Raw genomic sequence first — 14,504 nt, 5'->3', positions numbered from 1 at the left:
GTATTACCATTCTTCTAAGTGTCGGATCAATCTAGCTAGCACGTATTTTCTATAAAAATGTGTCAAATGATCCGTCAGACAGGCTATCCACAACTTATCCAGAAGTGGCGAAACAGGCCCTTACTAAGCGATTGTGAAATATGCCCCTAATGTCAAATAAGAATAGTTTAAAAAAACTAAAAACACGCTTTTAATTACTAACAGCACTAAAAAGCCAAAAATCATCAGGACCCTGGACATCATCTAGCATTAAAGTGCTCGAAAAGACAAATCCAACGAACCCAATCTCGATGAGTTTCCGCCGTTTCGTTTAGGAGTTCCTATGGCTACCTCCTGACTCCATCATTAGGACCCTGGACATTATCTAGCACTTAAAGATCTCAAAAAGACATCCAATGAACCCAAACTCGATGTGATACCGCCGTTTCGTTTAGGAGTTCTTTTGGCCACCTTCCAGTCCCATCATCAGACCAGCTGGTACCACAATATTGTATTGCCATTTCTAATCTACATATAATTGCCAAGTTTCATGATGATACAAGACTTAGAAGTGCGTGTAATTCCGATTCTAAGATTCCATTACATAGTTAGTTACATACACGACGACCTAATAAGAGCGTGTTAAAAACGAAAAAATGGACAGTTACATTATTTAATTACGTGTAAAAATAAATTTCTGTCATCTTACATATCATTAAAACGACATTTCACGACGAAAAAAATAAAATATAATAAAGGTGCAGTTGCCAAGAATATTGCCGAGAAAGTTCCCGAGAATATTCTCGGGAACACTGAGAATATAGCCTTTCACTGCAAATAGAGTATTGTTTAATATACACTTATCTGTTGACTTAATTTAATACTATTTTACTTAAGAAAGTTTATTTATTTCCATTAGATAAACATGATTCTCAACCTTTCTCACTTAGGAGAACGCTCCCGGGAACGCTCCCGAGAATATTCTCAGCTGAGAGAGCGTTCTCGGGAACGGCACATCAATAGTTACATGTGATTAATTTATCACTTTTACCGCGACTGTCGGTAATTATTCATAATAACCGGTTATTATTAATAATTTTCAATTTATCACATTAACCGTAACATATACATATAACTCAAAAAAGGTGACTGACTGACAGACATAGTGATCTATCAACGCACAGCCCAAACCACTGGACGGATCGGGCTGAAATTTGGCATGCAGGTAGATGTTATGACGTAGGCATCCGCTAAGAAAGGATATTACGAAACTCCTGCCCTAAGGGGGTAAAACGGGATCCACGCGTACGAAGTCGTGGGCGGCCGCTAGTCTAGTATAAATATTTAATTTACAGTCTATAACACATCTGACTACATATTTTTCTTCCAAGCGTAAATTTTTGAAGAAAATTGGAAGTACGGAAAAATGCATTTCAGGACCTATTTAACTGCCAATACTGGCTTCCTGAAAAATAATTCAGTTACGATATTTTGAGATATTATAAAATGCACGTTTTTAATAACATGATGTGTTTAACTCAATATTGCAATTTTGTTAGATACGCCTTTTCGTGATTCGACATCGAAATGTATAAGATGCCACAGTGTTACGCTTCGCATGCTCTCATCTGTACTAATTGAAGCGCAATGTGGAATCGCGCTAATGTATTCAATCGAAAGAATGGACGATATGCGAGAGACTTTGGTAGGTGCGGGTGACACACACACTGTCTTGTAAGACAAAGTTACGTAAGAACAAGTAAAGATATAGGTAATTACAACACTTAGTTATTACTTTAAAACCACCTTTACATTTTAATTTAAGTATCTACTATTCAGTTTACAATTAATTTTAATGTATCCTTTGTTTTTTGCATCTAACTAGTCCTAAAATATACATCACCACTGTTGAAAAACACAGTTACAATTTATACCTCTATATCCGCACTTGCATTTTCCATGAATGGGCCTAACTTAAGAGCCGCAATACAGATTTGGAACACTGCATGCGATAGTATGATACCCTTCTCACCTCAAAGGGCAAAAGTCTGTTTGCCCGATCATTTGATTATACAACAAAATATCGACGTCGTTACATTCGTAACTAGGATTAACATTATTATCTACACTAATATTATAAAGAGGAAAACTTTGTTTGTTTGTTTGTTTGTTTGTTTAGTTGTAATGGATAGGCTCAAAAACTACTGGACCGATTTTAAAAATTCTTTCACCATTCGAAAGCTACATAGCTCACGAGTAACATAGGCTAAATTTTATTTTGGAAACAATAGGGTCCCGTAAAATATTTGGGATTTTCATAAGACGGGAAAAGCGCCATCTATCGTCATTGCTTAAAATCTTCTTGCGCCTGACAAAAAAATTTGAGGTACGTAAATATTCATGAAGGCAAAGCTGTCAAACGCCATCTATCGACATCATTAGTAAATTAGTAACTAAATATTACATGTACTATGAATAGCGCTGTTCGTAAATAATATTGAAAATTTAACAAATAAAGATATTTTATATAATTGAACCATTCACTGTATGTACCTATTTGAATCATTCACTGTGTTTAAACGAGCAAGTTAAAGTGTTAATTAGTGACTTTTTACAAACTTCCTTGCAAATTCTTACTATGTGCCGCCATTTACCGAGATGAATATTAGGGTACGGTTCAGCGGCGGACAAATGGGATGGGCGCGTGGGCGATTGTAGTTAAATAGGATAAGAATTACTTCGTTTTTATTTTCTGTATGTAATTTGTTAATTTTTTAGTAGGGTCTTTATTTTAATTACTTAGGTTGGTAGGTACTTACTTATTTGATTTTAATGATAATTACTACAGGTACGTATAATTTTAGTAGAAAGAAAGGTAATTGAATGACTAAGTGACTCACTCACTCATCACGAAGTCTCAGAAACTACAAGTCTCAAAAGAGTTCTCATAGGGGTTAATGGTCTATACCACCTGGCTTTGACCACCAAGATGATCAAAGTGGACTCCAGTTATATTATTTTTTTAGTGTTCTTTGATCACCTATAAATAAATCATACCTCTGAATTGTCACATACATGTCCAATTGGTTTATTGCGGTTTTTAGAAAATATCAAAAATGTTACAAATCAAAATATGTAGTACAACAATTGGACATGTGACTATTCAGAGGAGGTGTATTTTTGTTTGTAGATGATCAAAGGACACTAAAATAATAATTTAACTAGAGTCCACTTGGCTCACCTAGGACATCGTATCCGTGGGTGATCAAAGGCACAGAATAAATTCAAAGGACACTAAATTGTCGCTGTAAGTCCACTTTGATCACGTGGCTGATCAAAGCCAGGTGATCAAAGTGGAATACACCTCCTTTTAGAACGTAGGTAGTCACTAAGACGAAATTTTGCAAAATTCAACCCTTATGGGAGTTAAAAAGGGGGTTGGAAGTCTGTATTGCAGTCCTCGGTTTTTAAAGTAAGAGACTTGAAAGTTAAAATGTATGCTCACTATGATCTCTAGATATTGTGGAGGTGTACATATACTGTTCGGTACACTGTGGTACTGTGTACACATCGGTTTGCCGACGATATTGTGGTCATAGCAGAATCGTTGGAAGATCTTGGAACAATGCTCGACGACCTTAATCGATTTTCCCAACAGGTAGGCCTGAGGATGAACATGGAAAAAACGAAGCTTATGTCGAATGTTCATGTTGCGCCCTACCCAGTTTCAGTTGGGAGCTCAATTCTCGAGATTGTCGACAAGTAGGTATGTCTACCTCGGACAAACGATCCAGCTAGGTAGGTCCAATTTCGAGAAGGAGGTCAATCGTCGAATCCAACTCGGCTTGGCAGCGTTCGGGAAACTACGCAACATCTTTTCGTCCAAAATACCTCAATGCCTGAAGACTAGAGTGTAAACCAATGTGTGTTACCAGTGATAACTTACCTATGGCTCGGAAACGTGGCCTCTCACTATAGGCCTTATACAGAAGCTCAGTTGCACAGCGTGCTATGGAGAGGGCTATGCTTGGTGTTTCTTTGCTAGATCGAATCAGAAATGAGGAGATCCGTAAACGAACCAAAGTCGCTGACATAGCCCAACGGATTAGCAAGCTGAAGTGGCAATGGGCAGGGCACATAGTACGCAGAACTGATGGCCGATGGTACAGAATGGTTCTGGAATGGAGGCCGCGTACCGGAAAACGTAGCGTGGGACTTCCACCTACAAGGTGGACCGACGACATCGTAAAGGTAGCAGGGAAGCGCTGGACGCAGGCCGCTTCCAATCGATCAACATGGAAAGCATTGGGGGAGGCCTATGTTCAGCAGTGGACGTCCTATGGCTGAAATGGTGGTGGTGGTGGTGGTACATATACTGAAAATGTATCATTAGAAATCAACCACGGGGGCTAAGGAGATAAAAGGAGGGTTGGAAGTTTATATTATGAAAGTCCTATGTGTTTAAAGTAAGAGAGTTGAAATTTAATATGTATGCGCTATAGATGCTAAGAGCGGATTTTACGAAACTCCACCCCTAATGGAGTAAAACGAGGTCCACGCGTACGAAGTCGCGGGCGGCCGCTAGTCAATCATAAAGTTTATATACTTACCTATGGAATAGAGCAACGAAGGACTGAACGAGCGAGATGTCACTACAGCAGCAACACTGTGTGATAAAAAGAGATGCGACGTAACAGAACCGTTTTTGCAACTATTTGACAGTTCGTTAGTACTTATTTGGCATACTAAAAATTTTAACTCTGAATTTTTTTCAGATTTTACGTGAGTGAAATGGTGGATGTCTAAGTGAAAAGTGCTTTAGAAACGTGATTGATTTAATGTACAAAACAGTGAAATAATCCTGACACTAACACACAAATGACATCCAATGATATCCATTGTCGCTTTATTCCGAAGGAATATTAACTTTATGGTATCAATATAATTTACCCTTGTATAGTAACAGGAACAGGTCAATCTACATTTGAACAATTTTGTTCCGACTTCTATTAGAATCGAAAATGTTCGAATACCTCATGACGCGAATCGATTTACTAGCTAGAGTTTCATCAAAAGGCTTCCCTTTTCCACTAGCTATTGTGGCTTAGGCAAGACTCGTAGGTTCTAGCTGGCGCAATCACAATGACATAATGGCAAGTCTTTGTGGCGCTTATTTCTACATATTATAAAGGCGTAGTAACTAAATTTGGACCCTTTCATTGAAAAGTGGGCGCTCAGATATTTTGTTAGGTATTGAATTATTTTATAAATAGTTACCAGTGCGGTAATGTTACTTTGTATTATTTGTATAAACGTTTATTAACGATTCCTTCAATTAAATAAATAAATACGTAATTTAAAGTAAATTAAAACATGCTATTGACAATAACAGCTGAGTCAGATGTAAGTTCCGTTGTTTAATTATATAATATTACTTAATATGCTACTGATCTAATTCGGGATATTTCAAACTAATAATGTATGTTATACAATAACATTTTCTTTGGAACTAGGCTTACTATCTAAAATAATGTTTTATTTTGATATTCGCACTTTCCATTATTCCAACCACCTTCTCATTTCACGAGCTAGTTTCTCGCTAAAGTAATCTAATAAAACTTTAACTTTTACATAACAATCGTACAAATTTTTTCCATTACTAAACATGTTTAAAGATTAAGATATCAAGTTCCTAATAAGGTGTTGTTAGAGGTCGAAGGGAACAGCTGCGTTCGATTTATCTAACAGGGATTATGTAGTAAACAACCCTGAACATAAATTAGGAATTAGGACCACCTGCACCTAAGTATATAGCGTGTTACGTGGAGTTAATCACCCTCGACGTGCATGTCTCGTGACATTGACGGAAGACCATTTCAATGCCATGAAAAGTTACGTAAAGTTCACGTAAGCCTTTCGTTACGACGCTGTTACACCGCTCCGAGTAATGTACATTACATTCATTATGTGCGTTTAAAATAAGATGTTAGTAATGACTATTTATTGCTCATTTGCTCCTTCTCTCGGCTATAAAGGTCAATCACCACATTAGCACAGGCTGCGATGCGATGACCTCGCGCCGTCCCCTTTGGGAGGCTATTGTCTCTGAAAATATTAATATTGATATCATATTATTTACCCATGACGTCGGAAACGACACGCGAGCTAACGTCCTCCGCGATCCGAGGCTGTGTAACAGACGCATTATTACTTGAATTTCCGATTCAGGCAGTAAATAGTGGCGATATGACATTTAAATTTAATGCAGAAGGAAAATTATTATTTTGTAACAGTCTGCATATTCGATAAATCCTATTTTAGGTAGGTATGCATGGACCGTATATTATGTCACCGGTGATTGCAATAAGTAGCGGTTGATAATGTTTATACGAGTATGTCTCGTGTATCAAAGCACACTAACCGTCTGAATATTCGAACGCGATCCTTAAGTAAATGCATCAACACTTTTGTACGAATCATGAGACGATATTGGAGATCTTCAACCACGTAATATTGGATAAGATCTTAATTATTTTTATCAACTCAAACGGTGCTAGTTCGAAATACGAGTAACGCTAGTTTAATCACCGTCCAATGGATTATTGGTATGAATCGACTCCAAATACAAGCATAATAATATTAAGCTAACTCAGAGGCGTTAACGGGAAGACTAATGATATCTCAAGTTGGTTTTAGTAGGACGTCTGGTTATAACTAGGGATGTTATGGATACGGTTACGGATATTGGAATAATGTTATACCGGTTTCGGTTACGGTTACGGATGTTTTTTTTATTTCGGATATCCAAAGGTTTCGGTTACGTTACGGTTACGGATATATGTGCTATAGAATGCAAATTGCAATAGTTGTCCAACACAGTTCATGCCTTACGAATATAATGGGTACAGAAGAGATTTTTTTGGCATCTGTCACCTGTCACCTTCTTTTGATCTCGCAAAAAGCTTTTATCTTATGGAAAAAAAACTCATGTTACTTCAAAATGCAATTATTAAATCAGCGTAGGGGGGATTTCCTTAACTCTGCCTACATCCGAAACTATCCGAAACTTTGAATCGGTTATGGTTACGGTTACGGATTTTTTTATTTCGGATATCCGAAAGTTTCGCTTACGGTTACGGATATCCATAATATTTCTGGTTATAACATAACATCTGCACAGGTGATCGTCCTGCTGGCTGACGGCAGCGACCCGCGCCGCATCGCCCGCGACTTGCTCCGCTCGGTCCGCCTGCAAGGAGCCAGTAGCTGGCTCAAGCCAAGTGACCTGGAGTGCGTGCTGTGCTACCACACGTACACCAAGCCCATCACCACGCCCTGCGGCCACACCTACTGCCGGACCTGCATCGAGCGCGCCCTGGACTATAGGAAGGCGTGCGCGCTCTGCATGCGACCGCTGGAGGACTTCGATGTGACGCAGGTAGGCTTGTTCGTTGTTTACAAGTGTATCTAGCTCAAGCCCAGTGACCTGGAGTGCGTGCTGTGCTACCACAGGTACACCAAGCCCATCACCACGCCCTGCGGCCACACCTACTGCCGGACCTGCATCGAGCGCGCCCTGGACTATAGGAAGGCATGCGCGCTCTGCATGCGACCGCTGGAGGACTTCGATGTGACGCAGGTAGGCTTGTTCGTTGTTTACAAGTGTATCTAGCTCAAGCCCAGTGACCTGGAGTGCGTGCTGTGCTACCACAGGTACACCAAGCCCATCACCACGCCCTGCGGCCACACCTACTGCCGGACCTGCATCGAGCGCGCCCTGGACTATAGGAAGGCATGCGCGCTCTGCATGCGACCGCTGGAGGACTTCGATGTGACGCAGGTAGGCTTGTTCGTTGTTTACAAGTGTATCTAGCTCAAGCCCAGTGACCTGGAGTGCGTGCTGTGCTACCACAGGTACACCAAGCCCATCACCACGCCCTGCGGCCACACCTACTGCCGGACCTGCATCGAGCGCGCCCTGGACTATAGGAAGGCATGCGCGCTCTGCATGCGACCGCTGGAGGACTTCGATGTGACGCAGGTAGGCTTGTTCGTTGTTTACAAGTGTATCTAGCTCAAGCCCAGTGACCTGGAGTGCGTGCTGTGCTACCACAGGTACACCAAGCCCATCACCACGCCCTGCGGCCACACCTACTGCCGGACCTGCATCGAGCGCGCCCTGGACTATAGGAAGGCATGCGCGCTCTGCATGCGACCGCTGGAGGACTTCGATGTGACGCAGGTAGGCTTGTTCATTGTTTACAAGTGAATCTAGCTCAAGCCCAGTGACCTGGAGTGCGTGCTGTGCTACCACACTAAGGCCCAGAACACACGGTGAAACGCAATTGCAACGAAACTGCAACTTCTAGTTACTTTTGAGTTGCATCTAAGTTTCTGCCATAGATTCCGTTGAGAGACCACACATGACGCGACCATTTCAAACCGGTTTCAAACTGGAGTTGCAGTTTCGTTGCAATTGCGTTTCACCGTGTGTTCTGGGCCCTACACTAACACCCGTATTCACAAAGGATACTTACTTAAGTGACTTTAAATCCATATGAACAAAAACACGGCAATATCGAAAAATTACTTGTTGTTTTCAAACTTAATAAAGATTTGTGTAATGTAATGAAACATGTTATTTACACAATTTTATTTAATGCTCTAATAAAATATTAGGTTGGCTAATTTCGGGTTCACAATTAGGTTAAAAAGTTGTTAGTCTACAGCATTTTGTAAAAAATAAATAAGAATAATTGTTGTTTTTTACTTAAATAAATAATTGAAATTAACTTAACTTAGCTTTCTTTTTGGTTTTGACGAATTGGTTCCGTAGGTGAACTGCTATTGTTACAATTACTTATAAATATATCATTAAGATTTATTTTACCGCGAAAGATGATTTGAATGTGCCTTTTAAAAGACAACTGTTGTGTACAAACTACTAGGTTTAGTAAAAAGATCCCTTTCTAAGTAATGTGGATAAGTAGGACTCTAGGAACTCAAACTCAAAAAAGTGTTCAAGATGTTCGTTTAGTCTTAATGAAACCTTAAAAGCGATATTTTGTGCTGTTTCTAGATGATTACACTATAGTGTGTCGAAAGCCAGTTGGGCAGTGCCGCTGTAACCTCGCTGGTGTCGAAACGTTTCAATTATGTAGTCGGTCACTTGTCGGCATATGCCGCTCCGAACGCTTTACTTCATCTAACTTCGAATGAGGCCGCTTGCATGATTTTTTATCTCGATTGTATTAATAAAATCACATCAATATAATAACATAATCGAAATAAAATACGCAAGAGTTAGCGATGGCGTTAAAGCTAACGTTATTGATCTGCTTTCTGCCTACGTGTTACATAGACTATTTTTAGAAATAGCTTAATTAGTATATAATTAATTATATTTTAAAAAGACTCCTTGGAATTTGTTACTGATTTCTTATTATTACTTACGTAAGAAAAGATATGTCTTTTACTCATCTTTGCTGTAAAATACGAATTGAAATTGCTCTTACTGAATAAATAAGGCGTAAATAAACCTGTCCTATATAAAAGGTAAAATTGTAGTGCTTTAAATAAAACTTTTGTATGGGTAATTGGGTACTCAACAGAAATCTCTATTAGTATAGAGAGGTCTTTTTCAATTTAAATTTTTTAATAAAAATCTTCGTGAAATGTGATATTTGAGTTACGGTGTTGTTTCTAAATAAAAAGTTTATACAGGGTCTTCATTTTAATTTTCATACAAATCGGATTTTGTAAAATTTATTTTGTATGAAAATTTAAAAAAATAAAATGATATCAAATTTCTGACCATTTATATGCCCATGTTAACATGGGCTAGTGTCGGCTCATATACCCATTTACCTAACACCCTGTATATTTGAGAATCGCCCTCTTGTGGATTGCGTGCTGTATAAGTTCTGCATCTAGCACCAGTGTTGAACTAAAGGGTTTCTCTTACAGGCTTGCGAGAACGTGTTCGTTGGGGCTGCGCTCGAGTCGATCGACGCGTCGAGCCCGCCGCAGCCGCCGGAACCAGACGTCATCCCGATCTTTGTCTGCACCGTCGCGTACCCATCGTAAGTTGTTCTTCCTTTCTTCTCACACTATAAATTTTTGAGGCTTTTATCCACTCATGGACAAAAGCATTGCCTCCTATTTGATATCAGCCGACGTCTACTGCTACTGACGTCTAAATTTAGTTTGTCACAGATCGTCATAAATTATAGCCTATTATGTTATTTTGGGTTATAAACAATAATACTGTAAAGTTTCATCAAAATCCGTTCAGTAGTTTTTGTGTGAAAGAGTAACAAACATCCCGACATCCAAACTTTCGCATTTATAATATTAGTAGGATTAAATACCGAATCACTTCAGAATGACTGCACGTTTTTGGCCAATGCTTTTTTAGATGCGATTGTAATTTTCTCGGCTAGGTTTGTGTTAATAAATTATAAAAATAGCAAAGTTTTTGTTTATGAAAAACCGAGAGACTGATTGAGACAGAATACTTACGAGCTCAGGCAGTTTTGGACTTGGAGTGTCTGTCTAGCTAGGATCTAGGAAGCTTTAAGGAATACAACCAAGCAATAGCGCTCCGTCCATCGCAACGCGCCCGTGTGACTTCGCCCTGTCTTTCATCTTGCATGGGTCATTGAAATGCCCCGAGCTTGAACTTTACCCCTCCACGCGCCATTGAAAATCTTCATGGCACTGAACTTTGGCTTTTTGCCAGTGACCAACTTTGTGCGAATGGACAGGTGTACGTGAAAAAAGAAGTATTTCTTTTATCGATAGATAGCGGCCCGCTCCGGGTTCGCACGGGTGCAATAGAATTTCTCGGCTTTTCTCTTCTATAAGAAACATGATTTATACATAGGTAATATAAACCTTCCCCTTGAATCACTCTATCTATTTAAAAAAACCGCATCAAAATCCGTTGCGTAGTTTTAACGATATCAGCATACATAGGGACAGACAAACAAGAGAGCGACTTTGTTTTATACTATGTAGTGATTAAAGAAAGGCCCTGGCAGCGGAAATTCTTTTTATGTTAAAATTAGACGTGTATTAATAACCTTTGAAGCAATTTATATAATACGTCATAGCCTTTTAAAATACTGTAGTTAGAAGGTTTTACAGTATTACAGAAGCGGTTGAATAACCACGATAACAGTGAACGAACGTCCTTGAAATTTATTTTCTCCACTAAAGTTATGTAACACATTTCTTTTATCTAAAAACATGCAATCGACATCGTAAAAAGTTACACTTATATAAATTTGTGACCGTGTGCAATATTTATAGTTATTTCGTCTAAGTAGATTATTAAATGGTAGTAAATAAATAGAATTGTTATTATTTATAATATTATTTGTCATTTTCTCAAGTTTGATTAATTTCAAAGTATAAATCTGACCAAGTTTTAGTTTGTTCAACATACGTAAACTCGTCTAAGTTTACACTGGTTTTATTTTTGTTTATCCAATGACTATTTAATAAATATTGAAATAAAAACGTTTACCGTTTACTTAGATGACAAGAACCCTTAGACGCATAACAGGTGTTTAAAAATGGCAAGCAAACGGAGAAGACTACGTAATACAAAGTTTTATTTTCCAGTTACGCGTATTGACGTAACGGTTATATTTTGTTGTGTTGTTTGTAAGGGCTCGGGAAACTTGCCGGTCCCCGCTCTTTTCAGAAACGACACAATGGCCGCCATCTAATGCTTTTACGGTGGTTTTTCTTTTAGTTTCTAGTCAGTGGTTTCATGAAATATATTTTAGAATGAGACGACATTGTTAGTTTACAAAGAAGGCATTTTAAAATTATTCGATTTTAAAAATATTACATGTGAACTTAGGTGCATTTTCTTATTCGGGAACTATTCACAATAAAAGCGACGATTATTTTATAATGAAAAGTTAGCTCAGTTGTTTTGCTGTATTCGGATTTCATTCGGTCGTCAGTTCGCTTTGAAAAACAAAACCTACGATTGACGTCAAAATCTCTTTGTATAGACAGCGTTCTGACAGTTCATGAAAAGTAAACAATTGACTAGCGTTGTCCTTTCCCCTTGATGATTTGATTACATTTACAAAATTTCCCGTTTTTTTCATTATGGCTTCGTGTTGCACACTTAGCCAGTATCAAGTAAAATTTATATTTCAAGCCATAAAAACATTGAAGTTTAGGGTAGCGCAACGAAAGTTGAGGCCATCACAAACAAAGATTTGTATCTGCAAACATGACGCTTCATTTTCCCGCCAAGAACTTCATTGGTCGGGTTTTTATTGGCGATTAAGCTTTGCTAGATCCTGGCTTCATAGGAGTTGCAGAAATAGTCATTTCTTGCTAAGAAGATGTCGACAGTGAAACATGTTCGTGTCTTGTTTGTAGGATCCCGTGCCCACTGTTCATCTTCGACCCGCGCTACTGGCTTATGATCCGCCGCGTGCTTGAGTCCAGCTCGCGCAAGTTCGGCATGGTAGCCTACGAGCGCGACCGCAACTACTCAGACTATGGCACGGTACGTAACACGTCTCATCATCATCATCATTTCAACATCAGGACGACCACTGCTGAACACAGGCCTCCCCCAATTTTCAGACTTCCACGACCGGTTATGCGCTGCCCACAGAATTGGTCAACTCAAGTGGCAGTGGGTGGGGCACATAACTTGTAGACCTGGTGGCCGTTGGGGCAGAAATGTTCACTAGTAACGACCATTGAACGGTTCCCGAGAACCGTATTGAACGGTCCAGTTAACGCGCGCTGCGAAATCAGCAGAAATGCAATTAAATAGGGTAAAGATAAAGTGGTAATTTCAGCAGCAGTTGATAAATAGATTGGTACTTGCATCAATAGCTTTTACTCGTACGTGCTGTTTTCAATAACATGGCATGACGCTAAAGAAACAGTACATTTTCTACATTTCAGACATGTAGTTAGTAAAGGCACGAAGCGCATATCCACACATTCGTCCAACCTCGCGAGGAACCCTGTCTCAGAGTGCGCGCACTAGACAACATGGTCTCGATTGACAGCTGTCGTCGCAATGTCCACTCTCACAAATCATAAAAAAGTTCAAATTCTAAGCAGGAGTAACGTTTGATCCTCGCTCCACACATTCGTGCAATCTCGTGAGGAATCCAGTCTCTCGGAGTCCGAGCACTAGACAACATGGTCTCAATTGGCAGCTGTCGTCGCAATGTGCACTCTCACATATCACAACAAAGTTCAAATTTCAAGCATAACGTTTGATCCTTTCTTCAGGTGCTGGAGGTCTGCGACTGCGTGCACCTTGAGGACGGCAGATCGTTCCTGTCCACCATCGGCGTGTCCCGCTTCAAGCTTATCGAGCGTGACGTCAGGGACGGGTATGTGCGGGACGGGACGGTTTAGGGCCTCATTCACCATCTCTGAGTAAAGTCTCAAGTAGGCTACTCGTTGCTCAAAGTTACGAGTAGCAACAAAACCATGACACTCTTTGGACGCGATGGCGTCTTGAAACCTGTTTACGGGCATACTAAACTCCACGGAATCCAGGAAAAATCAATATATGAAAAATCAATAAATCAATAGATAATAATAATTTTTAATTCAACATTGGCAGAAATAAACCTCCCAGAGAGGTTTGGTTGCCATTAAACAAAAAAAAAAAACATGACCCTGACAAGACGTTGACGCAATAGTTTACTCGGAAATCGTGAAAGAAGTCCTTACATCTGTATTCCGAAATAATGAAGCTTGGAACTGCATTCAAGAATATATTCGAGCCTCTGATTGGTATAAACGACTTGAGTTTGAAATCAATACGCGACTAAGAAGCTGCTACGCCCCTGTAAACAGTAGACCTAAGGGTGTGTATTGAAACCTGACTTCAATAATTATAGTCATTTATTTATTATTGTTAATACATATCTTAATTTAATTCTCAGTAACATAAACTGTGAACAGTCACAACATAACAACATAAAAAGTAGTAAGCAGGTAGAAATAACTCATCGTGTTTCATTTTCAGGTGCGACGTAGCCCGCATCCAGCCTCTGACCGATGTCATCCCGACAGAGGGCGTTTTGATCCTGAACCTACGGATGCTGAGCTCCCAGATCTTGTACAAGGCTCTGATGTGGCTCAACAACATGAACAAGACGGTCCGGACGGAGATCGAGAACGCTTTCGGACAGATCCCACGCGCGGACCACGAGCAAGACGAGTGGTGGGACAGCCCGGACGGCCCCGCCTGGCTGTGGTGGCTCATCGCCATCTTACCTCTTAGATCTGAAATCAAGGTAACTATTTGCTGTTTTTGATTGTTTGTCGCCATTTTGCCCAATTAATTTTATTCGCCCTCTTTGAGGTCACATCGCCATCTTACCTCTTAGATCTGTTATTAAGGTAACTATTTTCTGTTTTTGATGGCTTTTCGCCATTTTGCCCCATTAACTATTCGCCCTCTTTGAGGTCGCATCGCCATTAACTTACCTCTTAGACCTGAAATCAAGGTAACTATT

The 14,504-nt window shown here is 39.7% G+C and overlaps 2 protein-coding genes across 2 annotated transcripts in view; both read left to right on the top strand.

Annotated features, from left to right (window-relative positions):
* The window catches only part of LOC135086941 (uncharacterized), a 422,922-nt gene that overhangs the window by 310,543 nt on the left and 97,875 nt on the right, over window positions 1-14,504 (top strand). The gene's annotated exons all lie outside the window — the stretch shown is intronic.
* LOC135087075 (uncharacterized) overlaps window positions 1-14,504 on the top strand; it is a 63,544-nt gene that overhangs the window by 40,218 nt on the left and 8,822 nt on the right. The window contains exons 8-16 of the mRNA XM_063981919.1: window positions 7,160-7,417; window positions 7,451-7,618; window positions 7,652-7,819; window positions 7,853-8,020; window positions 8,054-8,221; window positions 9,946-10,061; window positions 12,388-12,517; window positions 13,264-13,367; window positions 14,012-14,282. Coding sequence (XP_063837989.1) covers window positions 7,160-7,417; window positions 7,451-7,618; window positions 7,652-7,819; window positions 7,853-8,020; window positions 8,054-8,221; window positions 9,946-10,061; window positions 12,388-12,517; window positions 13,264-13,367; window positions 14,012-14,282 — 1,551 coding nt within the window. The remainder of the gene's footprint in view (window positions 1-7,159; window positions 7,418-7,450; window positions 7,619-7,651; window positions 7,820-7,852; window positions 8,021-8,053; window positions 8,222-9,945; window positions 10,062-12,387; window positions 12,518-13,263; window positions 13,368-14,011; window positions 14,283-14,504) is intronic.

This window comes from Ostrinia nubilalis, chromosome Z (assembly GCF_963855985.1).
Source record: "Ostrinia nubilalis chromosome Z, ilOstNubi1.1, whole genome shotgun sequence".
NCBI classification, from domain to species: domain Eukaryota; kingdom Metazoa; phylum Arthropoda; class Insecta; order Lepidoptera; family Crambidae; genus Ostrinia; species Ostrinia nubilalis.
This window is presented reverse-complemented; position numbering and strand designations above follow the sequence as displayed.